The following is a 27,278-nucleotide window of genomic DNA, read 5'->3' on the forward strand; positions in this document are numbered from 1 at the left end:
CATAGCAGCGGCCGGGCCTGTCATGGCGGCGGCCGCCGCGCGCTCGCTGTCCGGGCCGGGCCGGCGCGCGCTGCCGCTGGTGGTGATCCTGGGCGCCACGGGCACCGGCAAGTCGGAGCTGGCGCTGCAGCTGGGCCTGCGGCTGGGCGGGGAGATCGTGGGCGCCGACTCCATGCAGGTAGCGCGGGGGGGGGGTCCCCGCTGCGTTGCCATCGCTCCCGGACCGGGGGCCGAGGCCGCACGTAGGGGCCGGGAGAGTTGGCAGCCCCGGGGAAAGGGGCCGGGCCGCAAAAGCGCCTGACCGAGGGAAGCTCCACCCCCCCCGGGGGCTCCCCGCTTTGGGGGGGGCACTGCCCCCCCTCCCCCCCCGGCCTTGCCCAGGCTGCACGTGCCACCGTTCAGGGCAGTCGATAAGACCCTGCAGCGCCCACGAGGCCTCCCTGCCCGAGTCCCATCCAAACAGTAGCTCGGGGGCTTGTGTGTAGGGTTCCTGGGTGTGCACGGAGCGCTTCGTCTGGGGAGCCGTGGGGTGGGGGGTGTCCGCCTTTGCAGACACTGTTGTGGGAATAGGGTCCAAATGAAGACCGTGGTCCCATTTGGATGCTCAGTCTGTACGCTTGGATCGCTGCTTCCAAATGCTTCCCGCGACTACCTGGATAATACGCTCTGCAGCATTCCTATTTTATATTTTTATAATCTTGACTGATAATAGGCTTATTTTAAGCAGGTTTTTTATTTTCATCTATTCAAACTTTCACATCAAACAAAATTACGGTTTTTAAACATCCCCCCCAATTGTTTATCTATTTACATTTTCACAGTTTAGAGAACTTTTTGGAGGGGCACATCAGATGTGGTCTGTGCCTAGGAAAGTTCACGATACCATCTACATGTTTTGTTAGTGTTTAAAGTGCTACCGTACTATTTGTTATTTTCCTGTACATACTAACCCTCTGAAGCTGTTTAATAACCGTACATGCTGAGATTAAAAAAGTTAAGTCTTATAACAGTTAAAATACAAATTGCCAACATCACGTCAAAATATACAAAGTAAATATCTTTAAGTGTTCAACATTTTTCTTATTTTGCCTATTTGTAAATTTCTGTTAGCAATGGAAATATTTTTTCATCTGTATGGGTATATGGTGAAAGCAGTGTTCATTTTCATTTACCAACAAAAGACTAATCTTTCTCAGCCTAAAGATAAATAATATTAAAAACAATTCCTTACCGGCTGCTAGTGACATATCATGAAAGGGACATCAGCTTAAAAATCACATGTAAATACATTCATTTCTTTACCTATCTTACTAATAACATCGGTGTTTATTACAAGTGAAAGATTTTAATATCTCCATTGTATCTGTTACTGTTTTATTTACTTTTTGGATTTCAGTTAGCTTGGACAATGAAAATCAACGAAGTAAGTTTTGCCTTTGTTTATAGTCACTTTCACTTAGGTCTCAGTGTTGCAATGTTTTGGATTTCAAACATTGTTACTTTAAAATTTGTCATGTTTTTTATTAAATTGTGGCAATATTCCTGTTAGATTATTTTTTACCATTTTTTACCATATTTTAATTTGCTGCCAAATTTAAGGTGTTGGGTTTTTACTTTTTAAACCTGAAATAATTTTTTAAAACTGTGAATCTATTATCTCTCCCCCCCCCCCCCCCCATGAGACATTGTCTGTTGTCTTTTTGCACCTCACTCAGTTTAGACAGTGAAATTACACTGGTTGCTTTTACTTTCTGGTTCTTGTGTATTAGCTCTCGGCTGCTGTCTGGGTTCTGGTCTAGAAGGAGGGGTAGGCCAGCACTCTTTCTACCAAATTTAAAACAAGTAATGAAAACGCTTCTGCTCATGTGAAGGTTTTTAAAACTCAAGGAGGTGAGAGCGGGGAGGGTTAGGCCTGAACTAAGTTGAAGTGACAAAAAGTACTTAACACTAGGGATGTGAACGAGTAGTCGATTAACCCAGAAGACTAGGCTTATGGGTTAATCTAGTTGACTACTTGCATTCCCATCCCCCTTGCTGCCTCTGTATCAACCAGTTCCCCTCAGCACTGCCTCCACGGTGCCATCTCCCCCCATTTCCCCCTCTGATAGAGGCAGCAGTGCAGGGGCACCGGGGAGGCAGCTGCGAAGCATCCCTGGCCCGTGACAGTCACAGGCTTGCAGCAAACAGAGGCAGCCTGTCCCCAGGGAGCTTGGACCCCTTGCAGACAGGGGCTGCTGCCATACCTGTGCTGCTGCCTCTGTATCAGAGGCAGCAGCTTGGGGTGGCAGGCAGCTGGACTGCGCGGGGAGCTAGTTTTTAAACTGGCTCCTCTCTCAGACTAGCTTCCTCCTGGCACTCTGTGCTGCTGCCTCTGATCCAGAGTCAACAGCGCGGGGTGTCAGGGGGCTCCCTGGGAGTGGGGCTGGAGTGAACTGGCTGCTTGCCCTGCCCTTGGGGACTATAGAATAATTGACTAACCACTAAGAATTCATGCGGTTAGTCGACTATTCCACATGGGCATACACGGATTTCCAAGGTGAGGAGCCCCTTGCGCTGCCCAGGGCTCAGAACGGTGGTCCGGAGGCCAAGCATACGCCTAGTGAATGAGCTGCAAGCCCTTCAGAGCAGTCGTGCTTGCGTTTGGGATTCTGACCCCATGGTAGATCCCAGAGACGTTTTCATAGGGGGAGGAGGTAAACTTTTTTCCTTTGGAATCTAAGGCCCTGGACAGGTCGGGCATTTCAGTGCAAGTTAAGTTACTGGGGGTAAATCTGGTATAGCGTCTTCCGTGGGGATTTGCACAAGTGTCACACATGCTAAGTCTGCACTTTGAGCCAGGGGGGTCTTTTCTCTTTTCTTTTCGCTTATGGCTACGTGTACTAGCTCTTATTGAGCTAGCGGGAGAACGAGGTAGTGGGGGGACAGTTGCCTCGGGGCCCAGTGATTTAAAAGGGCCTGCACCTCCTAGCCACAGCCAGTGCTATAGTGGCAGGAGCCCAGGGCCCTTTGAATCTCTGCTGGAGGTCTGACTGGCGCATGTGGGATGGCACTGTATTGCTGGCTGGGGGGAGGCCAGCTTCAACCCACCCTCCTGAGGCTCTGCTGCTTCTGGGGCCTGCAACCGGCCCCTGCCCACCTTTCTGAGGGCTTGGTGAAGTCTGATGGCTGCCTTGAGCAGGAGTATAAATAGCAGCATAGCCTCGGTACCATGGGTGGCCTGGGTGGTGTCAGAAGACACGCAGATAAGCCGTGCCTCTTCTGCCCTGACGACGTTGCTATTTGTACTTGTGCTCGCTTGGTAAGGTAAGTGCTCGCACAAGGTGTGTGTAGACTCGCGTGCAGTGATGAAGTTACGCTGGTACAGCTGTTTCCAGTCTAAACAAGCCCTAAGCTTTCACCAGCATGATTCTTAGCCCCTCTAGCAATGAGGAAAACTTTGCCAGGGTGATGTGCAGTGATCAGGTCAATCTGCATGGGATGCGAATGCCGATTTAGAGCACCGTGAACTTTGCCAAGTTATTGGGTGTTATGACTCATTTTGCCTGACACAGCAGAAATGAGTCTGTGTCACGGTAGTTGCATGAAAAAAACCCCCAAGTAGTCCCATGGCACCCTAGAGAATAACAAAAATATTTCCGTAGTATCATGAGCTTTTGTGGGCGGGAGGAAAAAAGACTGGTGGGAGGGTTTTGCGATGGGGAAAAACATGGGTAGCCTGCATCTAATAAATGTGGCAGAATTTTTATGGCCAGGAAGAGATGTTTCTGCTGCAATAAGGATCAATTCCTCCTCTCGTGGAAGTCAATGGGAAATCAAGAGATTCTTGCTCTGTCCTTGGTTCCATTTCGCAGAATTGGTTGGGACTGGCTGCCACGACATGTTCTGGGACCTGACCTACATTCTGTGCTCTGGTTATCGGTGTCTCCACGGTGGGAATGTATCTACTTGGGAAATTCTGACTCCCGGCAGCCAGTGGAAAGCAGACTTTGTAGCAGTTAGGATATGAGTAACTGGGACTGTGGAGGGAGAGCTGAGCAGCTCTCCTGCTTTTATCCTGTAATGCAGCATGCTCACCTGGTGGCTTTTGGAGGCTGCCAGGCGAGGGAGGGAAGCCTTCCTCTCTGAGGTGCTGGGCGCCTGAAGGCATGGTGCGGATCGGAGCTGCTTAACACAAAGCGCCCTGGCTCTCTTAGGCGTTAGCAGTTGGAAGAATGCGTCTCCTGTCTTTCCGGGCTAGTTCCTGTCAAGCGGCATCTCCCAGACCTGGCTGTAGCATTCAGGGATCCTGGTATATTACCATGTAGGGCTGGGATTGGGTGTGTCTGCCCTTTTTCAGAACCCCTTCCTAAGTGACAAGTACCCGCTAGAAGGTTGTTCTGAGATGGCTCTGTCCCTGCGCTGCAGACACTCCTCAAACACTGGCCGAATGCGAGTGTTTAGGCAGCTGAGTAAGTCGAAGCCGTGGCTGAGGAAGGTGATGGCAGTTCTCCAAAACCACCTGTTCTGGTGATAGGGTGGGCAAGGTCTGGCTTGCAGGATCCTTATATTGGGGGCTGAGTTATGGATTTGCAGCCCCCTGTTGGGTGGCTCAGGATATCAGGATTAGGGATGTAAAATCCCATTTAATCAGTAAACCGGTTAAACAGGATCCCACATATTTTTACACGTCCTGTGCCAGAGTTTATGCTCCGTTCCATTTTCCTCACTAGGATTTAACTTCTGCAGTTTAAGGGATGCCTTTTTGCCTCTCGCTGCTTTTGCTTCGCTATGTTGTTTAGCCACAGTGGCACTTTAAAAAATAAAAATAAAAAATTGGGGATATACATTTAAATTGAGCTTCTCTGATGGCATCTTTAAAACGTTTCCATGCATCTTGCATGAAATTCACTTTTGACATGGTGTCTTTAATTTCTGTTTAACGAACCTCATTTTTGTGTAACCCCCGTTTCTGAAAAAGGGGCTTTTGTGATGCCGTTTTATGCCCATTTTGAGAGGAAGGAGGATTCAGTGGTTAGTGCCCCAGCCTGGCATTCATGTGGCTATGGTTCAGGTGCTGTAGGCCCAGATTCTCAAAGGGCATTTCGTGTTGTCATTTTCCTTGGTTTCGTAACCCTAATGAGCCTCCTTTAGGAGTCACACCAGCTCTCCAGGGCTTCTGCATGCTGCCCTGGAGGAGACAGAGACCTTACCAAGTGCTTTGTGGAAGATGGGTTAACTCTGGTGTAACTCTGCAGTGCCTGCTAATAATGGAGAAAGCTGAAGAAAGAAAAGGCCCATTTCCTCCTTGCACATCAGACTGCTGCGTAACTTTTCTTCCCATGCGAGGGAGAAATTCCTCGACAATAACTTGAGGCTCCTCTTCAGAAACCGTAAGGATCACTGGGGGTTAGATGGCCCCAGTGTGGAGTGTGTTTATCCTCCCACGCCCAGCTGGGGTTGGGCAGTGCTCTTATCCCCATTGTACACATGGGGATCACAGTGCCTGAGGCCCAGATTTCCACTGTAGCTAATGGTAGTTACGCATCTAAACAGCTAAGGGACTCGCCCAAGGTCCCCTGTGAAATCTGTGGCAGAGCAAGGATTTGAACCCAAGTGACATGAAGGTAGGTTGTGGCGCTCATCACTGGGCCATCCTTCCTCATAGTGGGGATACCAAACTGCAGTTCCATCGCTGTTGAGTTGCGCCTTTCACTCCTGATGGGCTAGAAATGGCACCCATCCTATTGTTTGTATTACTCCATCTCCCCCATGCTGCCAGACCCATTTCTCACCCACCGGTTGTGTGTTGTGTTCAAGACTGGAAGCCCTTTGGGGCAGGGGTTGTCATTTAGTGAGTGAGTTTCATCACGATTAGCACCATGACTTTCATGGCCGCGCTCCATGCCTCAGTTTCCCCACTGGTAAAAAGGCGATACTGATACACTCCCACCTCAATGAAATGCTTGGGCTCCGGGGCTGAATCTACCCCGATATTTATACGGCTGTAGCAGGGCTAAGGATTGCGATTGCCAGTGTTGAACTCTGAGTCTCAGAGGGCTGGTGCTCCAGACTGCTGCTAATCTGTTCTGGGGCCTTAGACCGCAACAAAGGCTTATCTGAAACGCTTGCTGAAAATAGACACCAGTGCTGGCGTGAGGATGTCTCAGCTGCGAGGCCCTGAAGACAGCCAGCTGGTGGAATCTTTCTTTTCTCTTTGCTCCCTGTGTGTAAAAAGCTCCCTTTGTTCTGCTCCCGGCCCACACACTGCCACCCCACTCCTCCTCCTCCTCCTCTTGTTTCAAGATACGCGGGGAGCCTCTCCTGGTTTTTCTCAGGAGAGCCTTGAAGGACTGTGTGCGCTCTGTAAATCCGAGCTCTGCCTGTGTAGGGCGCAGGGACTTATTTACTCCCTGCTCCTCACCCCGTCTGCACCTCCCTTGCTGCTAGTCAAGCCCTGCCATTGCCATGAGATTTGGGTGTATCACTCTCAGGCGGGGTGGACGGGGGGAGCTAGGGGAGCTGAACGGCTGGTGGGCCTTGCCCGGGCACAGCGTCTGTCCTTTGCCCTTTGTTTGTCTGGGTTTGCCTCCCGCTCCCAGCTCTGTCTGCATGAGGGATGTAACAGTGTGCCATTTAAATGGTTGACTGAAAAGCATGAGCTCCTGGCCCCGCTCCCAGGGAGCTGGCTGCCACCCAGTGCTGCTGGCTCTGTATCAGAGGCAGCAGCGTGGGGCAGCAGCCTATTTCCCGGGAGCAGGGAAGCAGGCGGGAGCCCGTGGGTGTCTGGAGCCTGCTTCCGAGCCAGCTTCCAGCATGCACTGGCTCCAGGACTGCTGGCTGCCGCCCCACATGCAGACTCTGCTGTGTGAGACTTATACTGCAGAGCCCAGAGTGCAGCCAGCTCCCCAGGAAGCGGGGCTGGGAGCCGGCTGTGTGTAACAGCGAACAGTCTGAGGGGTTACCTAAAGAACTGCTTTTTAACATCCGAGTTTGTGCTCTGAGCTGGCTGTTTCCACAGGTTGCTCCCCTACAGAGCTCGTTGACAGGCAGCCGTTCTCTTCATGATGGAGTTAAGGGGGTGCCGATGGGGGGGGGGCACTTTCCGAGTGCCATGCCCAAGGGGCAAGGTAAACAAGCAAATGGTATTTCTCTCTGCAGCTTTCCTGAAATGCGCTATCAAACTGGAAGGCCTGCAGTCCCTCCTTCCCCCTCTCAGGGGGGCTAGGGGTGGACAGGAGCCTGAAGAATTTGGCAGATATTAGCAGAGGTCCTTCCCAATCTACTGTCCCTTCTTCCTCCCTGCCCTCCATCCCCTAAGCGTAGCGCCACTCTAAGGGGTTATGGGGAGAACGCCTCGGGGTGCTGGGTGCTGCCCAAACGTGCATGATCCCTGCCCTCGAGAGCTAATGGTCTGCAAGGACCAGCAAAGGGCTCCGGCAGAAGGGCCGAGACACAGGCACGAGCGATGGATGGTACCTGTCACGTTAGTGCCAGGGTGTGGGGGTTAATTGTGTGGGCGCGGTTGTGCTGGAGGAGGGTGGGGGATTAGCTAATCAGAGACCGGGGGTGAAGGGGACTAGGGGAAGGGAACGAAGGGGTGTGTGGAGGACAGATGGAGTCAGCCTGCCTAGGAAGCTGTGGAGGGTGTTGGAGCAAATGGCCAGTCAGCTTGGGGGAAAGTGGCCAGAGTCCAATCTAGGGGAAGAAGCCATGGGGCACAGAGGAGGGCACCAGAGCCCACAGGTCCCTGCTGCAGCTGCTTGTGTGTGCTCCTGCCGGCTGAGGCCAGCGCTGCACAAGAGCCTTGCTGAGACGGTCCTACCGGTATCAGGGAGACCCAGCTTAACTAGCGACAGAAAGGCTTTTGCAGCGTCGCTTGCCCCTCCAGGGAGCGAAATGAGCTCCCAGCATGAGGAGTCTTGTACTGGTAGAACTGGAGCTGGCTAGGGCTGTATACAGACCTCACTGCCCGCTGCCATGCTGCCAGGCTAAGTCTACACTGGCGGCTTCTTGTGCAAAAACTCTTCCAGAAGAGAGCGTCTGCACTGGCATGTGCTTTTGCGCAAGAGCATCCATGCCAGTGTAGACGCTCTCTTGCGCAAGAAATTCATGTTGCCTGTTTACACTGGCCTCTTCTGGCAGAGCTCTTGCGCAAGGGGGCTTATTCCTGAGCGGGAGCGTCAGAGTTCTCGCCCAAGAAACCCTGATTTCATACATTAGAACGTCAAGAACACGTGGCCAATGTAGACAGGCAGCAAGTTTTTGCGCAAGATGGCACCAGTGTAGACACAGCCCCAAGGTTTGCAGTGCAGACAGGGCCACGTCTCTGGGCAGCCCCTCCCTGGGGGGTTTTCCTTCCTTTCTCCCTATTGCGTGCGGTTGCTCAGGGGGCCCAGGGAAGCAGCCCTTCGGAGAGGGAGGCCCTGCTGAGTGTGCTGGCGGCTTGCTCCAAGCCAGGGAGGGGGAGCTGCTTTGCTCCAGTAACCTCCCGTTGTTCATCTTCTGCCTGACCCTCCCCCTCGCCAGAGTGATCTGTTGAGAGCACTTGCAGGAGACATTGTGCCCCATCCGTCTCTGGGGCTGACGGGGTGGCACTAGCAGGAGGGGAGTGGAGTGGAGAGGAATGGCTCCGTGAGTCTGGCTCTCCGGCAGTGCTCCCCCCCATCTTTTCCATCCATGTGCAGAATACGTTTTGTGCATCCACCGAGGCATGTGCACCACCAGGAGAAACGCAAACCTAGCTGCGGGCGCGCTGCTAATCAGCTGGAGTCTCTCCCGAGCGGCCGCGCAAGCGCCCAGCTTCCAGGGAACGCTGCTCTCCCGTGCCACAGACCACCCTCATCGCACCGAGCCCGCCTGACGGGCCCTTATTCCAGCACCGGCTCTAACCAGAGGCCTGGCATGTGCAGAAAACTCCAGCCTGAGATTCACTGTGCTGACTGCATGCTCCCTGGGAGCCAGCCCGGCGCTCAGCCCCATGGTTACAAAGCAGGGCCTCAGTGGGTGTCTCGCACAAAGAAGGCACAGTCCTTACGGCGTTGAAATCTGATTTGGAACAGAGAGGCTGCTTTATGAGCGATGGCTTCGTCCGCGCACGCCGCGCTGAGTCCTGGGGGAGCGCTGAGCTATAGAACCCGGCTCTGATCTGGGTTTGTTTGCAGGCTCTTTAGAGCCGTGGTGCAGCTGCTTCTCCGCGCGGGCTGCCAACAGCATGCAAGGCCCTTTGTGCTGGGCCTGGCCCGTGCCAGGGTCCAGGGCATACAGCCGGAAGAGACTTGTGTTTGCACAGGGCTGTGAAGCATGCCAGGGACACACCCAGCAATGGGACAAGGGGCTCTTCTGAAAGAGCTCTCCTCAGGGGACCCTGGCTCTGCCGTTTACACTGCTAGCTCCTTCTGCTGGGTGTTTCCTTCAGTGGTGGATCTCGGGCATGACCTTGGTCTTTGTGCTGTCTGGATCCAAGGCTTGTCTGGTCACTAAGGCTATGTCTACACTGCAGGAATTTGGAGGCGGTGCAAATGAAGCGCTCATTAGCATGTCTCGTGTTCTCATTTGCATAGTCTCTTCCGATCCGTTTTGCGGAAGAGGTTTTTGCGCAAGAAACCGCAGCGTAGCCGGGGCAAAACACCCTTTTGCGCAAGATCCTGTTTGCCTACCTTTGGGGGGGATAAGGGTTCTTGCGCAAGAGGGTTTTTCGCAAATGAGAGTGCGAGAAATGCTACCAAGCGCTTCATTTGCGCTGCCTCTGCCGACAAATTCCGGCAGTGTAGCCGTCGCCTAAGAGTCCTGCAGAAGGATTGGCCTGGTTTAAAGAAAAACGTATTGCTGAAATCAAGGAACGTGATCCGGCGGCTAGCCTCCGGCCACCAGGAGATGTGAGCCCCGTCCCTTGCTGTGACGGGCGGGGTGCATCTTGAGTGCCTCTGCGGATCACTCCTCTGCCTCACGGGATATAATTAGGGGAGGAGCTCGGAGATCTACACATGCAAAGTGCTCCTACGTCTGTCTTGTGCCCCGAGGAGCGAGTGAATAGCCCAGTGGTACTAGACTCCCTCGCTGACGTGGGTTCTTAGTCAGGGGTTCGGAAAACAAGCAGATCCACTAGCATCAGTTGGCTGGATGTGGCAAGTCTTTTGTTGTCCCTGACGGGTGTGGTGCCTTGAATAGGATCTGGGATCGATGTCCTTCTCCGAAACGCCGATCTTCCGGCGTGCGCCATGCACGGGACCTTCCAGGACACCGCTGCAGGGAACAATACAGGCATGCGCGTGTCCACTCGGCGCCACATGGTGTGTGCGGCAATGGGTGTGGGTGTGAAGGACACGTCCACAGAGATCAGTGCGGTATCGCCACAGGTAGCCCGGTGGGCTTGTTGTGACTGGGGCGTTCCTCTCTGGATCCAGAGCATTGGCGGATTCCGGCTCTGAAGCATCCCCAGGGAGCTGACTTGGTGCCTCTATGTTGCTGCCCTGTGAAGTGTTGTCGGCTGGGCCGGGGCTAGGGAGGGCTGATGCTTCCCTGGGTGGGAGAGAGCAGCTGCAGCCACAGCGGAGAATTTCTTACTCCTGATTGTCTTCCGTCCGTCTCTCTACCTTGCCGGCTTCTTGGATCACATTTCTCCTGTGGCCCGTTCCGAGAAGGAGAGAGACTGCCACGCCGCAGACCGAGCAGCTGGCTCTGGATAATCTCCTGCTCCTTTTGTGTGAATGATTTGCCCACCCTCGCGCTGCCTGCCACCTGACAAGATCGGGTGCGGAAAGGTGAGAGTGTTTTACGGGGCAGTAGGCATGAAGATGCAGGGTAACCCGCCCACGCATCCCCCAGCTAGTCCGAGGCACTGCGAGGACCAGGACCCAGGAGTCCTGCCCCCGGTCCCATGACAGGAAACACCATGGAGCTGACGGGAATGAGACTAGGCCAGCTCTCCCAGCTGGACTCTGGTCAAACACTGCTTCCTGCCCAGAGGCCCCCTGAATCTTCAGCAACCACTGGCAAAGGAAGGGCTCCTGTTGAAGTGGGGAATTGGGGTGTCTTCGATCTTCCCAGATAACCTAGCGCTAGTGCTTCGCCCTTCCTGCCCACGGACAGGGTCCGCTCTTGTCCAAGGCCACACGCAGGGGCCACGTGCTCAGTCCCCGGCTCCCAGCCTGTGTGTTATACCCTGGCTCCCCTCCAAAGGGAGCGGTGAATCCTTTCCGAAGGGCGTGTGGCTGATTGGGCACCGGGCTGGGACAGAGGAAACCTGAGTTCTAGACCCAGCTTTGCACAGGCTGACCTTGAGCAAGTCACGGCGCCACTTTGTGCCTCAGTTTCCCTGCCTGTGACGTGGGGAGGACGCTGACCCTCCTCTGTTAAATACTTTGGAGTTGCCTGTGCTGGATAAGAGCGAGGTGCTATTACTGCTCACGTGACTCTCGGTTCTCTGCACTGTGCTTTCCCCCTGGGGTTCCTCGTGCTGGGATGGTAGCCCGGACTAAGGGTGGCCTGAGGTCTGCTTTACGACTTACAATTGTGTGTGGGGTTGGGGATTGTAAGTGACGCCTCAGCACCCCGTACCACTCTCCCCTCCCTTGTTGCCTCCTCTCTGGTCCCTGGGGCTTGCCCCTTCGACCCTTTGAAAGACCATGGGGAGCGTGGGCGAGTCCCCGCTGACCTCTAAGCTGGAGACTTTGGTTCTGTTAAGGCCTCTGCTCCTGTGGGGAAGGATGCGGCTCCTCTTGCGGGGCCGTTGGCCTGGACTGACGGATGGCGTTTCCCTTTGTCCCTGGCCGGATGTCACCAAGCAGTCACCAGCGATAGGCTCAGCTCTTCTTGGGTGTGAGAGCGCCGGCTGTTAGCGCGTTCTTGCGGCTCCGTGGGGCCGGTGGGTGTTTGCTGAGGGATCTCGTCCCCGCACGGGGCTTTGTGCTCTGCGAGGGACCCTGTGTTTGCAAAGAGCTGCACCTGAAGGGAGACCAGCAGTCGTGGCTGGTGAAGTTCACGAAGACAGGCCGTTGTGTGAGGGCTGGACGCGGGAGCCGGGCCCCGCGAGGCTGCCCTGATCTGTGGCTCTTCCCTGGCCTTCCAGTCGCTGGCTGTCAGTCACGTGCCTGGGGCTGTTTGGCCCCCGCTCAAGCAGACGCTGCCCTGATTGGCCAGTCTGTTGATGCCAGGGCTGAATGTGGCCTGCCTTTGTCTGGCCCGTGTGTGGCGGGCTCAGAGGCTGCTGGGAGGGCGAGGTAGGGGAGTGTCTGGTGAGCATGAAGGATTAGCTGGAGTGGCCTGTGTGCGGGGGGCTAGGGTGGTGGAGCAGATCCCTCCCTTTTCCCCTGTGGCAGGGGGGTTTCGGACGCTCATCTCCTGCTTTCTGGGTCCCAGGTGTACAAGGGGCTGGACATCATCACAAACAAGGTATCTTCCCGGGAGCAGGCTTCATGCCGACACCACATGATCGGCTTCGTGGATCCCTTGGTCTCTAACTACACCGTCGTGGACTTTCGGAACAAAGCCTCGGCCCTGATATCCTTTCCTAGAGCAGTCCATCTGGCCGGACTAGTACACACCTCGCGCCTCCCTTCTGTCCCCCTCTGGGCCAGGAGCGACGTCCCTAAAAAACCCAGAGCTGGTGGGAGAACGTTAAGCCGGTGGGGAATGGGGCTGCTAGTCTCCGAGGACCATTAGCTTGTCCGAACCTCTTTGTGTCCAGGAGCGGGCATCTGGCCATCTCGTGTCAGGCCAGATACCATGGCCAGCAAGAGGAGCAACTCGGCAGCCAGTGCGCTCTTGGAGCAGTGCTGCTGGTGTGTTCGAAGGCACTCGACAGCTACCTGGGCAGGCTGGAATTCGGACAGAGCCGCTCTTGCTACGTGCCACCTGCGGCGAACGCAGAGCAGAGCTCAGAGGTGGAAAATCATCCCCTCCCCCCTCCGACCCACATTGGTGGGGTTTGGAATAGACAGTGGAACCCTGCAGGGAGCCCCGGGGTGGAGAGCAGGTGCTGGCTGGCTCTCCCCGCAGCACGGTTGTCCATTGACCGATTAAAACCGAGCGGAGTTTGTACTGCAGGGAGGCCTGAGGAAATGGAGCCGTGCTGTGACCTGGCAGGCCCAGGGCTCTGCTTCACGCTGTCAGACCGGATTCAGGAGGGTTGTGCGTAGTAGGGAGGGAAGAGTGTAGCCGTGTAACTGATAAGCATGGGCCTGCCACACACGGCTCCCGGTCCAGGTCCCTGGGAGGCAGCACTGTGGAGCAGCAGCCAGCACCCCGGGAGTGGGTGGCAGGCGGAGCCGGCGACTGCCCTGCTTGTAACCATGTAACCACTGACGTGTTCGTCAGTTACACGGTCCATCGATTACGGGCGTTTTAACGTGGCAGCCAGACACAGCTGTTCCCCGGGATAGACGGGTTGTGGCAAGCTCCCTTCCTCTCCTCGAGCGCTGAGATTTCCCAGCGCTTCCTTGGCCCCTGCCTCGCTCCTTAACTGAGCACATTGAAGAGATATTTGCCCGAGAGAAGATCCCAATTGTGGTGGGCGGCACCAACTATTACATCGAGTCCCTGCTCTGGAAGGTCCTTGTCGACACCAAGGTAGGAGCCTGGGCGAGGCAGGTCCCCTCCCCGCTTCTGGGCTTGCTGCGATTGGAAGGAGATTGACCTTCCTCCACTGAAACGCTGCAGTGGGCCTGTGCGCCCCCCTGGGTGCAGAGCAGCACACCGGGTGCATGCAGGCCCTGCCCTCCCTTGGGGGCAGCCAGAGGCAAGCGCCTGCCTCTGTTAGCTGGGTCCGCGCTAGCAGGCCTGGCGGCCGATTGCCAGTGCTGCGGGGATAGCTCTATTTCACAAGGCTCTGTCAATCTGGGGCCAGCGCCCTGCGTGAGGCTTGAGTGCTGCGCTCCGCTTGCAGGCCACGAGTCTGCTTGGAGCCAGGCCGGAGCCGTGATGTTCAGGCCCGGCACTGCCCCAGAACTTGGGGGGGGATTTGGCTGCCTGGTTTTGATGGGGGCTCGCTGGTCTGTCCCATTGTCACCCCCCCCGGGAAGCGGAGAGTCCAGTGCGCAGCAGGTTTGAGCAGGGTCTCCCTTCGGCCTGCAGGAACATGCACGGAGGTGTGACTCGGGCAGCCCAATCTGTGCCCCACAGGAGACGACCGGCCCTTCCCCTCGGGGAGCAGCCAGCCGGAAGGAAGAACTGGAGCAGCTGGACAGCCACGAGCTCCATCGCCGGCTGCGCCAAGTGGACCCGGAAATGGCGGCCAGGCTGCACCCCCGCAATAAGCGCAAAGTGGCCAGGTGAGCTCGTCTAGCTGGAGCGCTGAGCTGGGGGCGCCTGGTGCCTTTCGCAGCCTCCCTTGCTATACGTAGTCCAGTCTGCCGTGGCCTGGCCCTGGTGGGGAGGTGGGCACCGCCGCCTCCTGCTCTACATCCAACCTGTTGTCCTGAACAAACTCGCTTTCTCGCCTCGGGTTCGGTTGCCCCTCGCTCCACGGTGCGTTGGGCGAGACTGGGGATGTAAAGGGTTAACCGCTGAGCCTGACCCTGAGCTTACCGGGTCTGGTTAACCAGTAGGAGCTGGAGCAGCCCCTGTGCGATGGGCCCAGCTTCGCCCCCCCCACCGTAGGGAGGTTACACGCTGGCTCCCCAGGAGTGGGCTGCAAAGCTTCAAGAAGCTTTACGCTGCAGCGCCTGTAACCGCTAGGGTTCCACCCGGCTCCGGTTTTAAACCCCTAGACTAGACGAGCAGCAGGTGAGCGCTGAGGCTGGGGGGCGGGGGCGTCGCAGAGAGGGAGGAATTGGGTGTGTCCGGCCGATGCAGAGCCTTGGAGGTGCTGAAGGAGGGTGGCTCTCCTCTCTCTGGTGCTGGAGGAAGCAGACTCTGGCCCTTGGGCTCTGTTAATGCCATCATCCCGAGAGCCGGGGCAGAGCCTTCCTCGGGAGACTGGGATCTCTGGGGGGTGGGTGGAGGTGCCTCACGGGGAGAGGGAGTGAAAGTGACTCCCTGCTTTCCCACTGCTGCCTGGGACGCCAGGGAGCCCCCTCTGGGGCGTGGTTCCTTGGGGCGCTTTGCAGCCAGCGGGGGTATGAACTGTGCCGCTCCCTCTGCAGGGAGACACCTGGAAACAGGCCCAAACCCAAAGGGAGCAGGTTCCGGCTCCTCCCGTTCCCGAGCCACTGGCTAGGTCTGGCGCTGTGCCTGGGAGGCCGCCCGGCTCCACCTCGGGAGGGACTAGCATGGGAGCCAAAGCCCAGGCCCTCTGCACCCGGCCCAGGCTTGCAAGTCTCGGGCACGCTCGGAGGCATCAGTGAGAGTGGGGTGGTCGGGCACAGGCCTCCTGTGGCCCTGAGCGTAGCGCTGCCCACGGGCCCGGCGCTCTCCCTGGGAGCCCCCGCCGGCAGGGGCCGCGGCAGCAGCTTGGCTGAGCTCTTGAAAGAGAAGGCGGCCGTGCTGGCCGAGTGCCAGACCATGGAGCTGTGGGAACGGGGCCCCGGCGAGATGGGACTTGTCTCCTCAAACCGACTCTTCCCTCCCAGCCCTGCCCGCAGGGGGAGCGGAGCAACGCCCACCCCGTTCGCACGGGAGCGGCGCGGCCCTTGTTCTGCAGCGGGGAGGAGCCGCAGCCCTCTGTGACCTCTCTGAGCCGCGGGACCAGCCCCTTCCCTGGAGCGCCTCTTGGCGGGAAGGGGCAGGACCGGAGCCAGGACCTCTCCCACCCCTTCACCCGCAGGGCCTCTCTCAGCACCGTGAACGCAGGGTGTTTCCTACAGGCAGCTGCGTGCGATACGCCCCTCTGCCCCCAGCAGCTCCGGGCACACCGATGGGAACCTTTCCCCTGGGTGGGAGGGCTGGGTTTTCCTGTGTGTTCCTGGGTTCCCTGTCGCTGTCTCCTGGAGGCCGCTGGGCAGGTGGAAATGGCTCCTAACCCCGTCGCTGAGCCCGTCTGCCTGTCCCACAGGAGCCTGCAGGTGTTTGAAGAAACTGGGATCCCCCACAGCGAGCACCTGCATCGGCAGCAAGAGGAGGATGGTGGGAGCCCACTGGGGGGGCCCCTGAAGTACCCACACTCCTGTATCCTGTGGCTTTATGCAGACCAGGCAGGTAAAGAGAGCGGAACGGGCAGAGCTGTCCTGGGGCCAGGGCTGGCTTCCCTCTGCGCCCGCGACACAGGCAGGGCCTCTCCCGTTCCCAGAGCAGCCTCCCTCCTGAGCCGTGTGGCAGCCTCGTCCGGTGCCTGGTCTGAGCCGGGAGGCCGAGAGCCCGGCTGAGCAGCGTGTGCACTGTGGCGTTCATGTGAGACCTCCCTGGGGGTCCCGCCCCTGCCCCCATTAGTCTTGGCCATTCCCCCTCGTACCTTTCATAGCATCCTCCTTCCTCGGGTCCCCCCTCACTGGGCCATGCCCGCGGGCCCTGCAGCATGGCACATGCCTGGTCAGAGTTCTTAGCGCGCAACCCAACGAAAGGCTGGGTCCCGTCCTGTCCAAGTTTTGACATTGGCTTTAATGAGAGCAGGGTCTGCCCCTTACTGCCCTGTAGCCCCCAGAAGCCCCTGTCAATAGACTTGCTCCAGTTTTACGTGTGGGGAAACGGGGGCAGGGGGCAGGGACAGGACTTGCCCAGGCTCCTACAGCGAGCCAGTGGCCACGCCGGGAATGGAACCCGGGTCCTGCTTTCTGTCCGTTGGGTCTCGCGGCCTGCGCTGCCGTCCAGGGGCCACAGCGCGAGTTCAGAGCTCAGGGCCTTAGTTGCTGGCCCCCGTGGAGGAGCTTTGGCGCTGGTGCCCTTTGCCCCAGCAGGGTGCAAGCGATGTGGGAGTCTCGCGGCGGGGATGGGAGGATGATGATGGGGATGGGTACCTGGTGATGGAGGGCCAGGATGCAGCAGGCTGCTGGGGGTGCATGCAGCTGGGAAGCCGGGCACGCTCGGGGCTGGGGCTGGCTGTGCTGCGCATGGTGTGTGAATCGTGGTGATCTCTGCCAGTTCTAGACGAACGGCTGGACAAGCGGGTGGACGCCATGCTGGCTGCAGGGCTCCTGGAGGAGCTGCTGGACTTCCACCAGCGTTACAACCAGCAGAAGGTGGCTGAGGACTGGTGAGTGTTCGTCCGGCTGCTCCGCTCCTCGCTCCTGTTCGCGGCCGCGTCTCCGGAGAGCCGACTCTTCGTAATTCTGGGCTCGTAATTGAAGAGGGTGGGGCTGGCTAGTGCTTGAGACATCCAGGATTGGGCTGGTCTGATGGTACCTTGGGCCGCAAACCTCACCCGCCAGACCTTGGCCCTTGCTGGGGCTGCTCCCACGTGGCTGCTGACAGCTGCGCTGTTCTGCACCCCGGGGAGCTGCTGTTCTGGGGCCGTGGCACCGAGAGGGGCAGCTCCCTGCTCCAGGGGACGGGGGTTCACCTGCTGCCTGTGACCGGATTCTCCAGCCAGGATTATCAGCACGGGATTTTCCAGTCGATTGGCTTCAAGGAGTTCCACGAGTACCTGATCACGGAGGGGAAGTGCCCAAAGGAGACCAGCGCCCAGCTGCAGGAGAAAGGTGGGAACCACGTGCCTGGGAGGCTCTCGCTCATGCCTGGTAGCCCACGGGTGGGGTTTGAGTCTGCCCCTAGCAGGGCTGGGCAGTGACCTGAGGACCCAGCGCCCCATCTCCCCCCCCCCCCACCTGATGAGCCCTGCTGGTGTCGCTTGGCAGGGTCTGGGGTCCTTTGCCAGCTGCGCCGGGGTCCCTGGGGAAGGGCTCCTTGGATCCGGGCAGCCGGGTCTCTGCCGTGGTTAGAGGCAGCGGGGGATGGAAACTCCTTTGCCATTGCTGGGTGAGCCAGAGGTGGTCTCGCTTGCCCTGTGACAAGCTCTGTTAAAGCCTCCAGTCCGTCTCCTCCCTAGAGGCTGCCCTGAGGGCTTTGCCCAGCTGGGTTTTACCTGTCCCCCATGATGGTGTTTCCGTTGCTTCCCTCCCCTGTCATCAGTCCAGCGGTAACTATCCAATTAGCCCAGCCCCCGCCTGTCTCCCCTGGGGTTCACACCTTCCCCCGCCCTGCCCCCGACCCAGACCCCCGGCTTCTTTCACCTCCCTGACGCCTAATTGCCATTCGCTTCGTTACCTTCTTTTGAAAGGGATTCAGGCTCTGAAACGAGTGACCAAGAAATACGCCCGGAAACAGAACAAGTGGGTCCGAAACCGCTTCTTGACACGTAAGCCCGGCTGTTACATCCCTTCCCCCTGCTCCCTCTGCCCCTTTCACCTCTGCTCTGAGCTGTCTCCGCATCCTCCGCCCCCCTGCCCAAGTGAGCTCTGCTTTGTTAGGTGCGTAGCAGCCTGGGAGGGGGCCACGTTACAGACACAAATTACATAACACGGATCTCCCGGAGCCACCGTGGGAAATGCTTCTGCGTGAATTTCCCCCTGCTGAGCCTCATGGATGTTCTCCCCCGGGTGTGAGGCTGCTGCTCCCCAAGGATCGGTCCACCAGCCCCGGGGGGGGGAAGGGGGGGGGTTCTCTGCCTTCAGCTGCTGGCTGCGGCGCACAGGCCGTGCTGTTCTACTTAGTTCCTTGCCCGTCTGGGCCAGGCCTGCCCATGCTGCCCCAGCCGCGGCTGTGCCCCTTCCCCATCCTGATCTCCCTGCCCGGGCGCTCGCTCCCTGCTCGTCCAGCTGTGACCGGGAGCTCTCTACCCCTCCTAGGAGAAGCAGCCTCACTGCTGGCTAAAATCCCAGCAGCCCCAACCCCATACACCCCCCCCAGCCCCTCCACACGTCTCTCCCCTGCTCCTGCACTCGCTGTTGCTGGTGGTCGGTTCCCTGGCTGCTTGCAGTCCTGCTCTCTCCTGGAAGGAGCCCCAGAGGACCCGCCCATCGTGTTTGCCTCGCCACATGAGCCCGCACGCACGGGAGTGAAAAGCTCAGCGGACAGCTGCCCTCCGGATTAGGAGCTGCAGCCGATTGTCCGTTCCAGGCCTGCCGCGGACACCATGACGGCAGGAAGCCAGTGGGACTTCCCTAGCTCTGGAGCTGGGCCAGGATCAGCAGCTGGGAGCCGAGAGCTTGTTGAAAGGTGGTTGGGAGGGTCAAGAAAAAGAGAGAGAAACCCAACCAGGCCAGGAAACCGACTTGCAGCTGAGCACAGAGCTTTCCTGGGGCCAGTTGCCTGGCATCTGGGTCTCACCTTTCTGCCACCTGGCAGGTGGGGGGCAGGTGCACCTTTTATTGGCCTCTCCGGAGCCTTGTTTGTGGTTGGAGCAATAAAAGGCAGCACCTGCCGGATGCCGCAGCCTTTGATGGCTTTGTCTCCGAGGCGAGGCCTTCGCTCCGGCGGCTGGCAGGTGAGTCCTGGCAGCAGGACAGGGGAGCGACATGGCAGTGGAGTGTGTGCTGTGTGGGGTGCAGATATGTCTGCACCCACGTCACATGCAGGTGTCCAGATGACGCCCACCTGTTGCTACCGGCAGACGCCTCCGCAGTGCGGCCACCTCTGCAGCCTCGCTAGCCGTTACGGCTGGAGAGCCGACAACCAGGCAGGAGCCCTGAGGTGCCTGTTCCAAGCCCCAGGCTCGAGCCTCCCAGGAAGAACAGTTCTGGCGAGATGCTGGAGCAGTCTGGGTCTCCACCTGACCCCTGCTGGCTCGGGGTATGGACTTTTCCAGGGGGCGGAGCCAGTGGGACGCTGGTTGTAGTTACTGGGGGAGCACAACTTGCTTGGCTCTTGCAAAGCTTGAGATGTTGGGCTTTGTCCCTTGATTGCCAAGGGCCCTGCTGGCCGGTGGGTTTGAGGCGCCGCGTCATTTGAGGCTGTGCGGTGCCGACCGAGCTCAGGGCCAGTCTCTCGGAGTATCGCAGGACGAGCTGGTGAGCCCATGGGGACCCTCTGCACCGAAGATGCAGGGATGTTGGCCCTGCAGGAGCAGGGTGACTGCTTGGCTAGGACACTGCTGGCAGCTAATTGCTTCTGCTCTGTGTTTCTCCCTAGGCCCCGGACCCCACGTGCCCCCAGTGTATGGCTTGGAGGTGACTGATCTCTCCCAGTGGGATGAGAACGTGCTGAAACCTGCCCTTCAGATTGTGGAGAGCTTCATCCAGGTGAACGTCATCCGTGGCGGGGTCTGTGGGAGGAAGCTTCTTTTGGGGGGCGTCTGATCTCTCTGGCCAGCGGGGTGGGGGCTGTTGCCAGACCTACTGCCTGTCCCTTCCATACGCTGCCGCTGTCACTAGAGATCTTACCCCCACAGCTCCCCAAGGGAGCCTCTGACCCAGAGCTCCCTCTGTCCCAACCCGGGCAGCTTCCGCTCTGCTCCGATAGCCTCTAAGCTTGCCCCTCTCAGGCTGATTTCTGGCTGTGTCCCACCGTGATGAGGTGCCCCCGAATGCCCAGCACACCCCTGGAAGGAGACTCGTGTCCTAGTTTCCCCCCAGGCTCCATGGGGAAGCCGCCTCTCTCCCAATCCCACGGCAGCAGGAGCAAGGAGGGGAACCTCGCTGAATAGCAACTGACCTGACACACTTGTCGCTTCAGGGGCAGCAGCCGTTGGCCGAGCCTGTAAAGATGGAGAGCAAGATGCTTGAGGACAAATGGAGTCATCACATGTGTGAGCTTTGTGACAAAATCATCATTGGGGACCGCGAATGGGCAGGTAGGATCCGGAGGGGGGAGATACGTGGGGAGGGCAGGAAGTGAGTTCATAGATACCTGCGCTTGGCCATGTGACCTTCATCACATGATCTCCGGTTTGTTTACAGCCCCTTATAAAAGCAGCCACTTGCAAGCCTGGAGGGGGTTCGCAAGCCTTGCCAGAGCAGCCATCTGTCAGCTCTTACCATCGCGGGTGGGGGAGGACACAGTAAAGCTCACGCTCTCCTCTGGCATGGGGTCGGAGGAGTCCTCGTAGTCAGAACCCTGCTTAGCGCGTGGCTTCCGATGGGCCTTGTTACCAAGTCAGGAGGGTTAGTGAACAAAGCAGCTTGTTTCTTTTGCAGTTATTGTTTGTGTGAAATAAAAAACAGTCTGTTCTGGAGAGCTTTTTGAAGTCAGCCTTGCCCCACCCTTAAGGTTTTGTAAAACTAAAGCGTTTCCAGATCTAATGCCTACAGGAGCATTTTCGTGATTTTTTTTTTAAACTGAATTTTAATTCCATTGAAATAAAAATCTTTTAAACCAATTAACATTCCTCGGAAGCGCAGAACCTTGAAGTGAAATTGGCTAGAAACTGGCTCGCAGCAGCTGTGAAACGGACACCTCTGTCTTCATTGTGCAAACTGAGTGAAATGCTGCAGTGTCAATAGCAAGGACTAGATTTTAAAGATTCGTTTACTTGTATTGATTTAAAGAGAGGTTTCTAGCATAGGGAAGCTGGTGCTTTTGATGCAGCAGTTCTCTGTAACAGGCTTAAATCGTAAAGGTAACGATCTGGTTTTCAGTAGATCTGTGTATTGGGCTAGTCTGAAGACATTTTAAAAGCCATCCAGACACACCCAGAAGAGAGGCTCTGTGGGGGCATGTCTACATTACAGTGTTATTTTGAAATAGCTTATTTCGAAATAACGCGTCTACACACAAAATGCATTTCGAAATAGCGCGTCCACACTGAGCGGACTCTGAATCGCATTTAAGGCTGGCTAGAACCAGTTCTGGCAGGGCACCAGGTCAGGACTTGCTGCAAAGGGCTGCTGCCTGACTCTCTTAGGTCTGTGCTTAAAGGGACTGCGCCCCCCCCCCCCCCCCCCCCGGCCAGTTCTCAGGTTTCCCTGCTTGCTTGTCTACCTCGATGAGGGACAGCAAAGCATTTTGTCTCTCCGTGCTCTGGTTGCTCGGGACACCACAGCACTCTGCAACATGGAGCCAGAGCTGCCCCTGGGCACTCTGGTGCTTCTCTTGGATGTGTTGCTGTGAGCCTGGCTGCACTTGCTGCAGGCTGCCATCCGGGAGGTCCATCAGGGGGCTGTCAGTATCCAGGAGCCCCTGCGGGAGAGCTTCCACCCTGAGGAGCACTAAGAGCCTCCCTTGTCTGCCCCACGGGGGGGCTTGTGCCTCATTCCTCCCTCACGTCCTTCCACTTACCCCTCCCTAACCCCCCTTCCTGATGTCAAATAAAATACATGTATTTTCATGAACACAACTCTCTTTATTTAAAAAAACTGGGGGGGGGGATGAAACTGGTGAGACTGGGGAAAGGAGGTGGGAGAGAGGAGAAGAGAGGGTGGCAGAGGGGAAGGGGAAACCTGAGAGGAGGCAGCTGGAAGGGGGAAGCAAGCAGAAGAAGGGGGAGGGGAAGTTCAGGGCTCAGGGTTGGGGGTCTCGCCGGACCAACTTGATTGTCATGCAAACCTGCTCCTGGGTTCGCATGTGGCCTTTGGTGGCCTGGCTGGCAGCTCTCCTGCCATAGACGTCTGCGTTCCTCCGTCTAGTGCGGAGATCATGGACGGTGCCCCCCCCCCCACCTGAATAAGGTCCATGATCTACACCCTGGACCAGGAAGGCACCTGCTTTCTCTGGGCCCTGGCAGGCTCCTGGGAGCTGGCAGACTGCTCCTGGGGAGCGGTGGAGGGCTGGCTGCCAGTGGCTTGCTGGCTCATGTTTTGGGGCCACTGGGTCAGGGGCAGTGACTGCTGGCTGTGGGCAGGCAGGCTTGGAGCTGGCACAGGCACTGTGGCCAGAGTCTACCTCTTTAAGGGCTCCAGGGAGCGGGGGGGAGGGAGAGAAGTGTTCTTGGTTGAGGTTGGAGTGGCCATGAGGGCACCCTGGGAAGGCTGGAGGCCCCCTATTGCGAAATAAGTGCTCCTCTATTTCGATTTTATTTCAAAATAATGGCTTGGCTGTGTAGACGCTAGGACATTTATTTTGAAATAACTTTGCTGTGTAGACAGACCCTGAGAGATTTGAGGCCCCATGCCAGGCTGCTAGGGTCCGGGAAGCTGCATGAGCAGAGTGATCCTTCCATAAGTTACATTTACCCCTTTTATGTGGGTGTCACCCCAGTTCCCATTTAATAATAATATTTATTTATCCTTGATCAGTGTGCGATCCCTGCATCTAGCCCTGTTTGGCACCAACCCGTAAATGGTGCGGGAGGAGTGTCGGGGAGGGCAGGCACATGGAGAACTGAACTGAAACGTTGCCGTTCAGTGTGGTGTTAAAGCTACACATTTAAACATAGGAGGCAGGAAACTAAAACCCTGGGGGCAGGGAGTCCCCTTGAAATCTAGTCGGTTTCTACCAGTGAGTTAGAAGTAGTTGCAGAAGCAGCTCCTGGCCCTGGTTGTCCTCTTGGTTTCTGTGGGTGGTTTTTTGGTTGTTTTGTTTGTTTGTTGTACAATTGCACTTTCATGTTTCAAAATGAAACTCTCACCAATGACAGGAGAGAGGTTCTGCTGTTCCAGTTAAACTTTGGTATCATTTGTAACAAAATGTCAGCAAGAAGTGTGATTTAGGGGTGTGAAAATGGTTATTTGTTTTACTATTTTAATTCCAGGCTCGCTGCCCAGCCCTGCTGCGGCCATGGGGCCTGCCTCCGTCCCATCATGGCTGTGAGGTTCCACCAGCTGGGCTGGGTTAACCATTGAGCATACTGGTAAGCCTGATGCTTACCAGTATGCTTAACAGTTAATTGTTTTAACACCCCTAGATTGCAACCTGATGGTGTCCCAAAAACATTTCAATAAAGTAGCAGATTTGCATGAAACCTTCTTTGGAAGGAGGTCAAAAAAAAGGTTTGGAAAACACTCTAGGGCCCCGAATCTGCAGATGAATATGCATATGCTTACCTAAGGCCTTACCTATGCTGAAGTAGTATTGCCTTACCTATGCTGGCATGGTTAGAGCAGCAACCCCCCCCCCCCACACACACACACACACTATGGCGCAGGGATGTTAAAATGTGTGTAATTAAGTAACTGGTACATGGTTCCACATAGGGGGGCAGGCAGCTCCCTGGGAGCCAGTGCGCGTAGGGAGCCAACTTTTAAGCTGGCTCTCTGTGAGTACCAGCTCCCACCTGGCATCATGTAATGGGAGTGTGCATGTAACCATGAACACTAACTGATAAGCCCAGGCTCATTGGTTAACCATTTACAGGGTCACACTTTCACATCCCTAGTGAGGAGGCTGTTATAAGCACTTTTATACTGATATACGGCCATTGCTATTCTGGTTTGGTGAGGTACTTGATAGGGATGTAATTGCATGTACCTAACGGTTTGATGGGCATAACGGTTACGCTATGAAAACTTTGAGTGTAGGCCAGGGACTGTTTTTGTGCTCAAAGGGAAGCAGACACATGGGTGTTTCCAGGATCAGGGCCTAACTGTGACACCCTGGGCTTTAGGACAGCTCTGTAGGTGTTAACGTTACCCAGTCTATGGAGACCCACAACACCCAGCCCTGGTGTACTGCCTAGAAAGGCGTATGGTGCCAGACAATTGTGCAGCTTCACGACATAATGAGACATGACCATCGTTTTGTGATACCAGTCTTCTGGCAGATGCTCTTCACTGAAGGCTAGACACAGCAGTGTAGCGGTCACCCATTTCTGAGGCAACATCTACACTGCTGAAGTAAGTTGACCTAAAGTACTCGCTCCAGCTATGTGAATAACATAGCTGAGTCGACATACCTTCAGTCAAGTTAGTGCGGTGTTTACACCACACGGAGTCAACGAGAGATGCTCTTCTGTCTACTTACCTTACTCTTTTCGTTTGGGGTAGAGTACCAGGGTCAACTGGAGAGTGATCTGTGGTTGATTTGGCAGGTCTTTGCTAGACCTGCGAAGTCGACTGCCAGTGTATTGATCTCTCCTCCGTAGATCCCAACTGTAGTGTAGATGAAGCCAGAGGGCTGGTCTACACTACCACGGGAGAGCCATCTAAATTACAGTACTTTAGCTACCTGAATAACATAGCTACCAGGTTGACGTACTTGTATCTACTTACCATGATGTCTTCACTGTGATGTGTCACCTGGAGACGCTCTCCCATCAACTCCCTCGTGCTTCTCGCTAAGGTAGAGTAGTAGAGTCAATGGGAGAGCGATTGGTGATTGATTTATTGTGTCTTGTATTACTTGACCCCTACTGGATTGATCGCTGCTCCATGGACCCAGCCATAGTGAATACAGGCCATTGGTCTTCTGAAGTGTGTGTGTGTGTGTGTAATGTTTATCCATTTGGATTAGTCAAGTGGATGACAATATTTTAAACACAAAGCCTTTCCCTAGTAGGAAGTGATTTGGCCTAAAAGGAATACCTCCGCGAGAGACAGGAAGAGATGCTACTGGGGCGTGGGAGTCAGATCCTAAGAGGTAATGGGCTTCCTCATGCCCCTAGGGAGCGAAAGGGGGGAGCTGAGGCCCATCATGGGATTGGCCGAGTTGGGTGTTTCCTTTCCCAAGTCCCCCCGAGTCACTTTGTCTTCTTTTTGCCCCCAGCTCACACGAAGTCAAAGACGCACGTGTACCAGCTGAAGAAAAGATGGAAGCTGCACTCCAGCCTCAGCTCGGCAGGAAGCCGAGCCCCTTACACAGAGACTCAAGGAGATAGCGACGGGACGGAGAACTTGGGACGGGACCAAATCTAGCCTCTGTCCTGCCCCCGGCAGCCGGGAAGCAGGGTCAGCCGCCGTTCTGCCCCCCGATGGAATCGATCGAATGGAGCAGAGCACAGGGAGGGTCTGGGGATAGGCAGAGCAGGCCGTAGGCAGGCGTGTGCCGCCTTCAGCCGGCATGAATGGGGCCGGGATCCCAAAGCCTGAAAGCAGCCGAGCCTCCAAGCAAGCTCCCCGGGGGCTGCCGTGTGGCGTTGTCTGTCAGTCCCAGGCAGTGATGCAGCATCTCACCTGGGGGGGGGGTCTAATTTGCCGGCACTTGAGTGGGTCATTCTCAGGGACAGACACACTGTGCTCATGCCAGCCTTGGCCACAAGCAGAGAGCTACGGGCTGGGGAATTCTTGCCACCGTCATTTATTTATGGAGGCTTTTTCCACACCTGAATAAAGTAGAAACATTGGGGGTTTAGCAAGGGCGTGACTGGCCTTCTGGTTTGGTCGCTCCGTTCTGTGCCAGGCTTCTGGGGCCTGCATGTTATCCCGGGGCTGCTCTCTTCTCCGGACATGCCCGAGGAAGCTGCGCCCCTCCCCTTGGCATGCCCCGGGTAGAAGGGAGTCTCCTCTCTGCCTGTCGCAGCCAGGCCGCACCTTTGAAACCGTCTTGCCAAGGGGCTAGAACTAAGCTCCGTGGAGTTGGCCCCGGGTGAGCCCTGATGCCCAGGGGCTCCTCCCTTGGTTTGGCAGCCGTGGGGCTCGGCGGCGTATGGGGAGCAGGTGTGCTCCAGGGGCCTCTCGCGTTTCTGTGGGGCAGGGAATGCCTCTGCGCTTCATTCTGATGGTGCCGCGAGAGATCCAGCCTCCTTGTGTAAAACCCGCTCTGTCGGGGCCCGGGGCTTGGGGGAAGATTGCCTCAAAGAGTGCAGGCTGCTGGGCTAAGGCTTCTGCCTTGGGGCTTCTGGCCTTCAGAGTGCCTGGTGTCCCTGCAGCTGCCCCAGACGCACTCAGTGTGGGCGCCCCAGGGCTCTGCGCATTGGGGAGCAGCCTGAATGGCTGAAAAGGGGCTTCTAGGGACAGATCCCCCTCTGGCGGGCTCGGGGGTGGATCTGGGGTTGGGGGTTAGGCTGACTGGCCAGGATACGCTCTCGGGTCCCGGGTGCTGCAGTGTAACGCCCTGCAAATCAGCATCACTGATTTGTTTGACCCACCGGGGGAGCTCCGCCCAGAGAAGGGTAGCTGCTGTGCCCCTCCCTTGCGCTGGATCGGCAAGAGCTGAATGCCGGCTTTAGCGCGTCCAGCGCTGCTGTTTTGTAAGGACCCCGAGGCAGAGAGCCTTCCCTCCCCCTCCCCCGCTCCCGCCTTTCCCAGCCAGAGTTGGGCTCTTCACGGCAAAGTGTGTGAATGAGGCAGGGATTACCGGGGGGGGGGGGGGGATCCAGTCTGCCCCACTGAACTGTCTGATGACCATACTGTTAAAAATGGCTTTAATGGCCCTAATCGGTTTAATACGAACTCCGCTGTCTCCAAAGATAAACCGCGTTCCGTGCCCAAAATAGCCACCGCGCGTCTGCGTGGTCCAGCGATGAGCCCATCAGCCATGGACACGGGGCTGCAGGTGGGGGCTCCGTGGCTGAGAACCGTTTCCTTCTGTCCAGCGCCCACGCTCCTGCCTGGGCTGTCGAGGGAGGGGCGGGAGGGCACAGCCCACGTGAATGTGGGTTTCCTTTCGCTCTCGTCCCTCCCAGCCCTGAGCTGGGAAACGAATCCGTGGATGGAAACGAAAGGGGTCAGAGTCCTCGATTCTAA

General features: G+C 56.8%; 1 protein-coding gene across 2 annotated transcripts; it reads left to right on the forward strand.

Moving 5' to 3' along the window:
* Positions 1 to 26,840, forward strand: TRIT1 (tRNA isopentenyltransferase 1). Of its 2 annotated transcripts, XM_075909008.2 has the most exons (12): positions 40 to 178; positions 10,620 to 10,739; positions 12,337 to 12,477; positions 13,447 to 13,545; positions 14,050 to 14,246; positions 15,908 to 16,050; positions 16,930 to 17,041; positions 17,374 to 17,486; positions 18,065 to 18,142; positions 19,915 to 20,024; positions 20,458 to 20,575; positions 25,360 to 26,840. In XM_075909008.2, the coding sequence occupies exons 2-12, from the start codon at positions 10,686 to 10,688 to the stop codon at positions 25,506 to 25,508; spliced, it is 1,314 nt and encodes a 437-aa protein (XP_075765123.2). In that variant the 5' UTR covers positions 40 to 178; positions 10,620 to 10,685; the 3' UTR covers positions 25,509 to 26,840. The 2 variants fall into 2 exon arrangements, with proteins under 2 accessions (XP_075765122.2, XP_075765123.2); XM_075909007.2 differs by lacking the exon at positions 10,620 to 10,739 and having other exon boundaries at positions 1 to 178.
* Positions 26,841 to 27,278: the final 438 nt, after the last annotated feature.

This window comes from Pelodiscus sinensis, chromosome 26 (genome assembly GCF_052426305.1).
Source record: "Pelodiscus sinensis isolate ZL-2025 chromosome 26, ASM5242630v1, whole genome shotgun sequence".
Taxonomy (NCBI): domain Eukaryota; kingdom Metazoa; phylum Chordata; order Testudines; family Trionychidae; genus Pelodiscus; species Pelodiscus sinensis.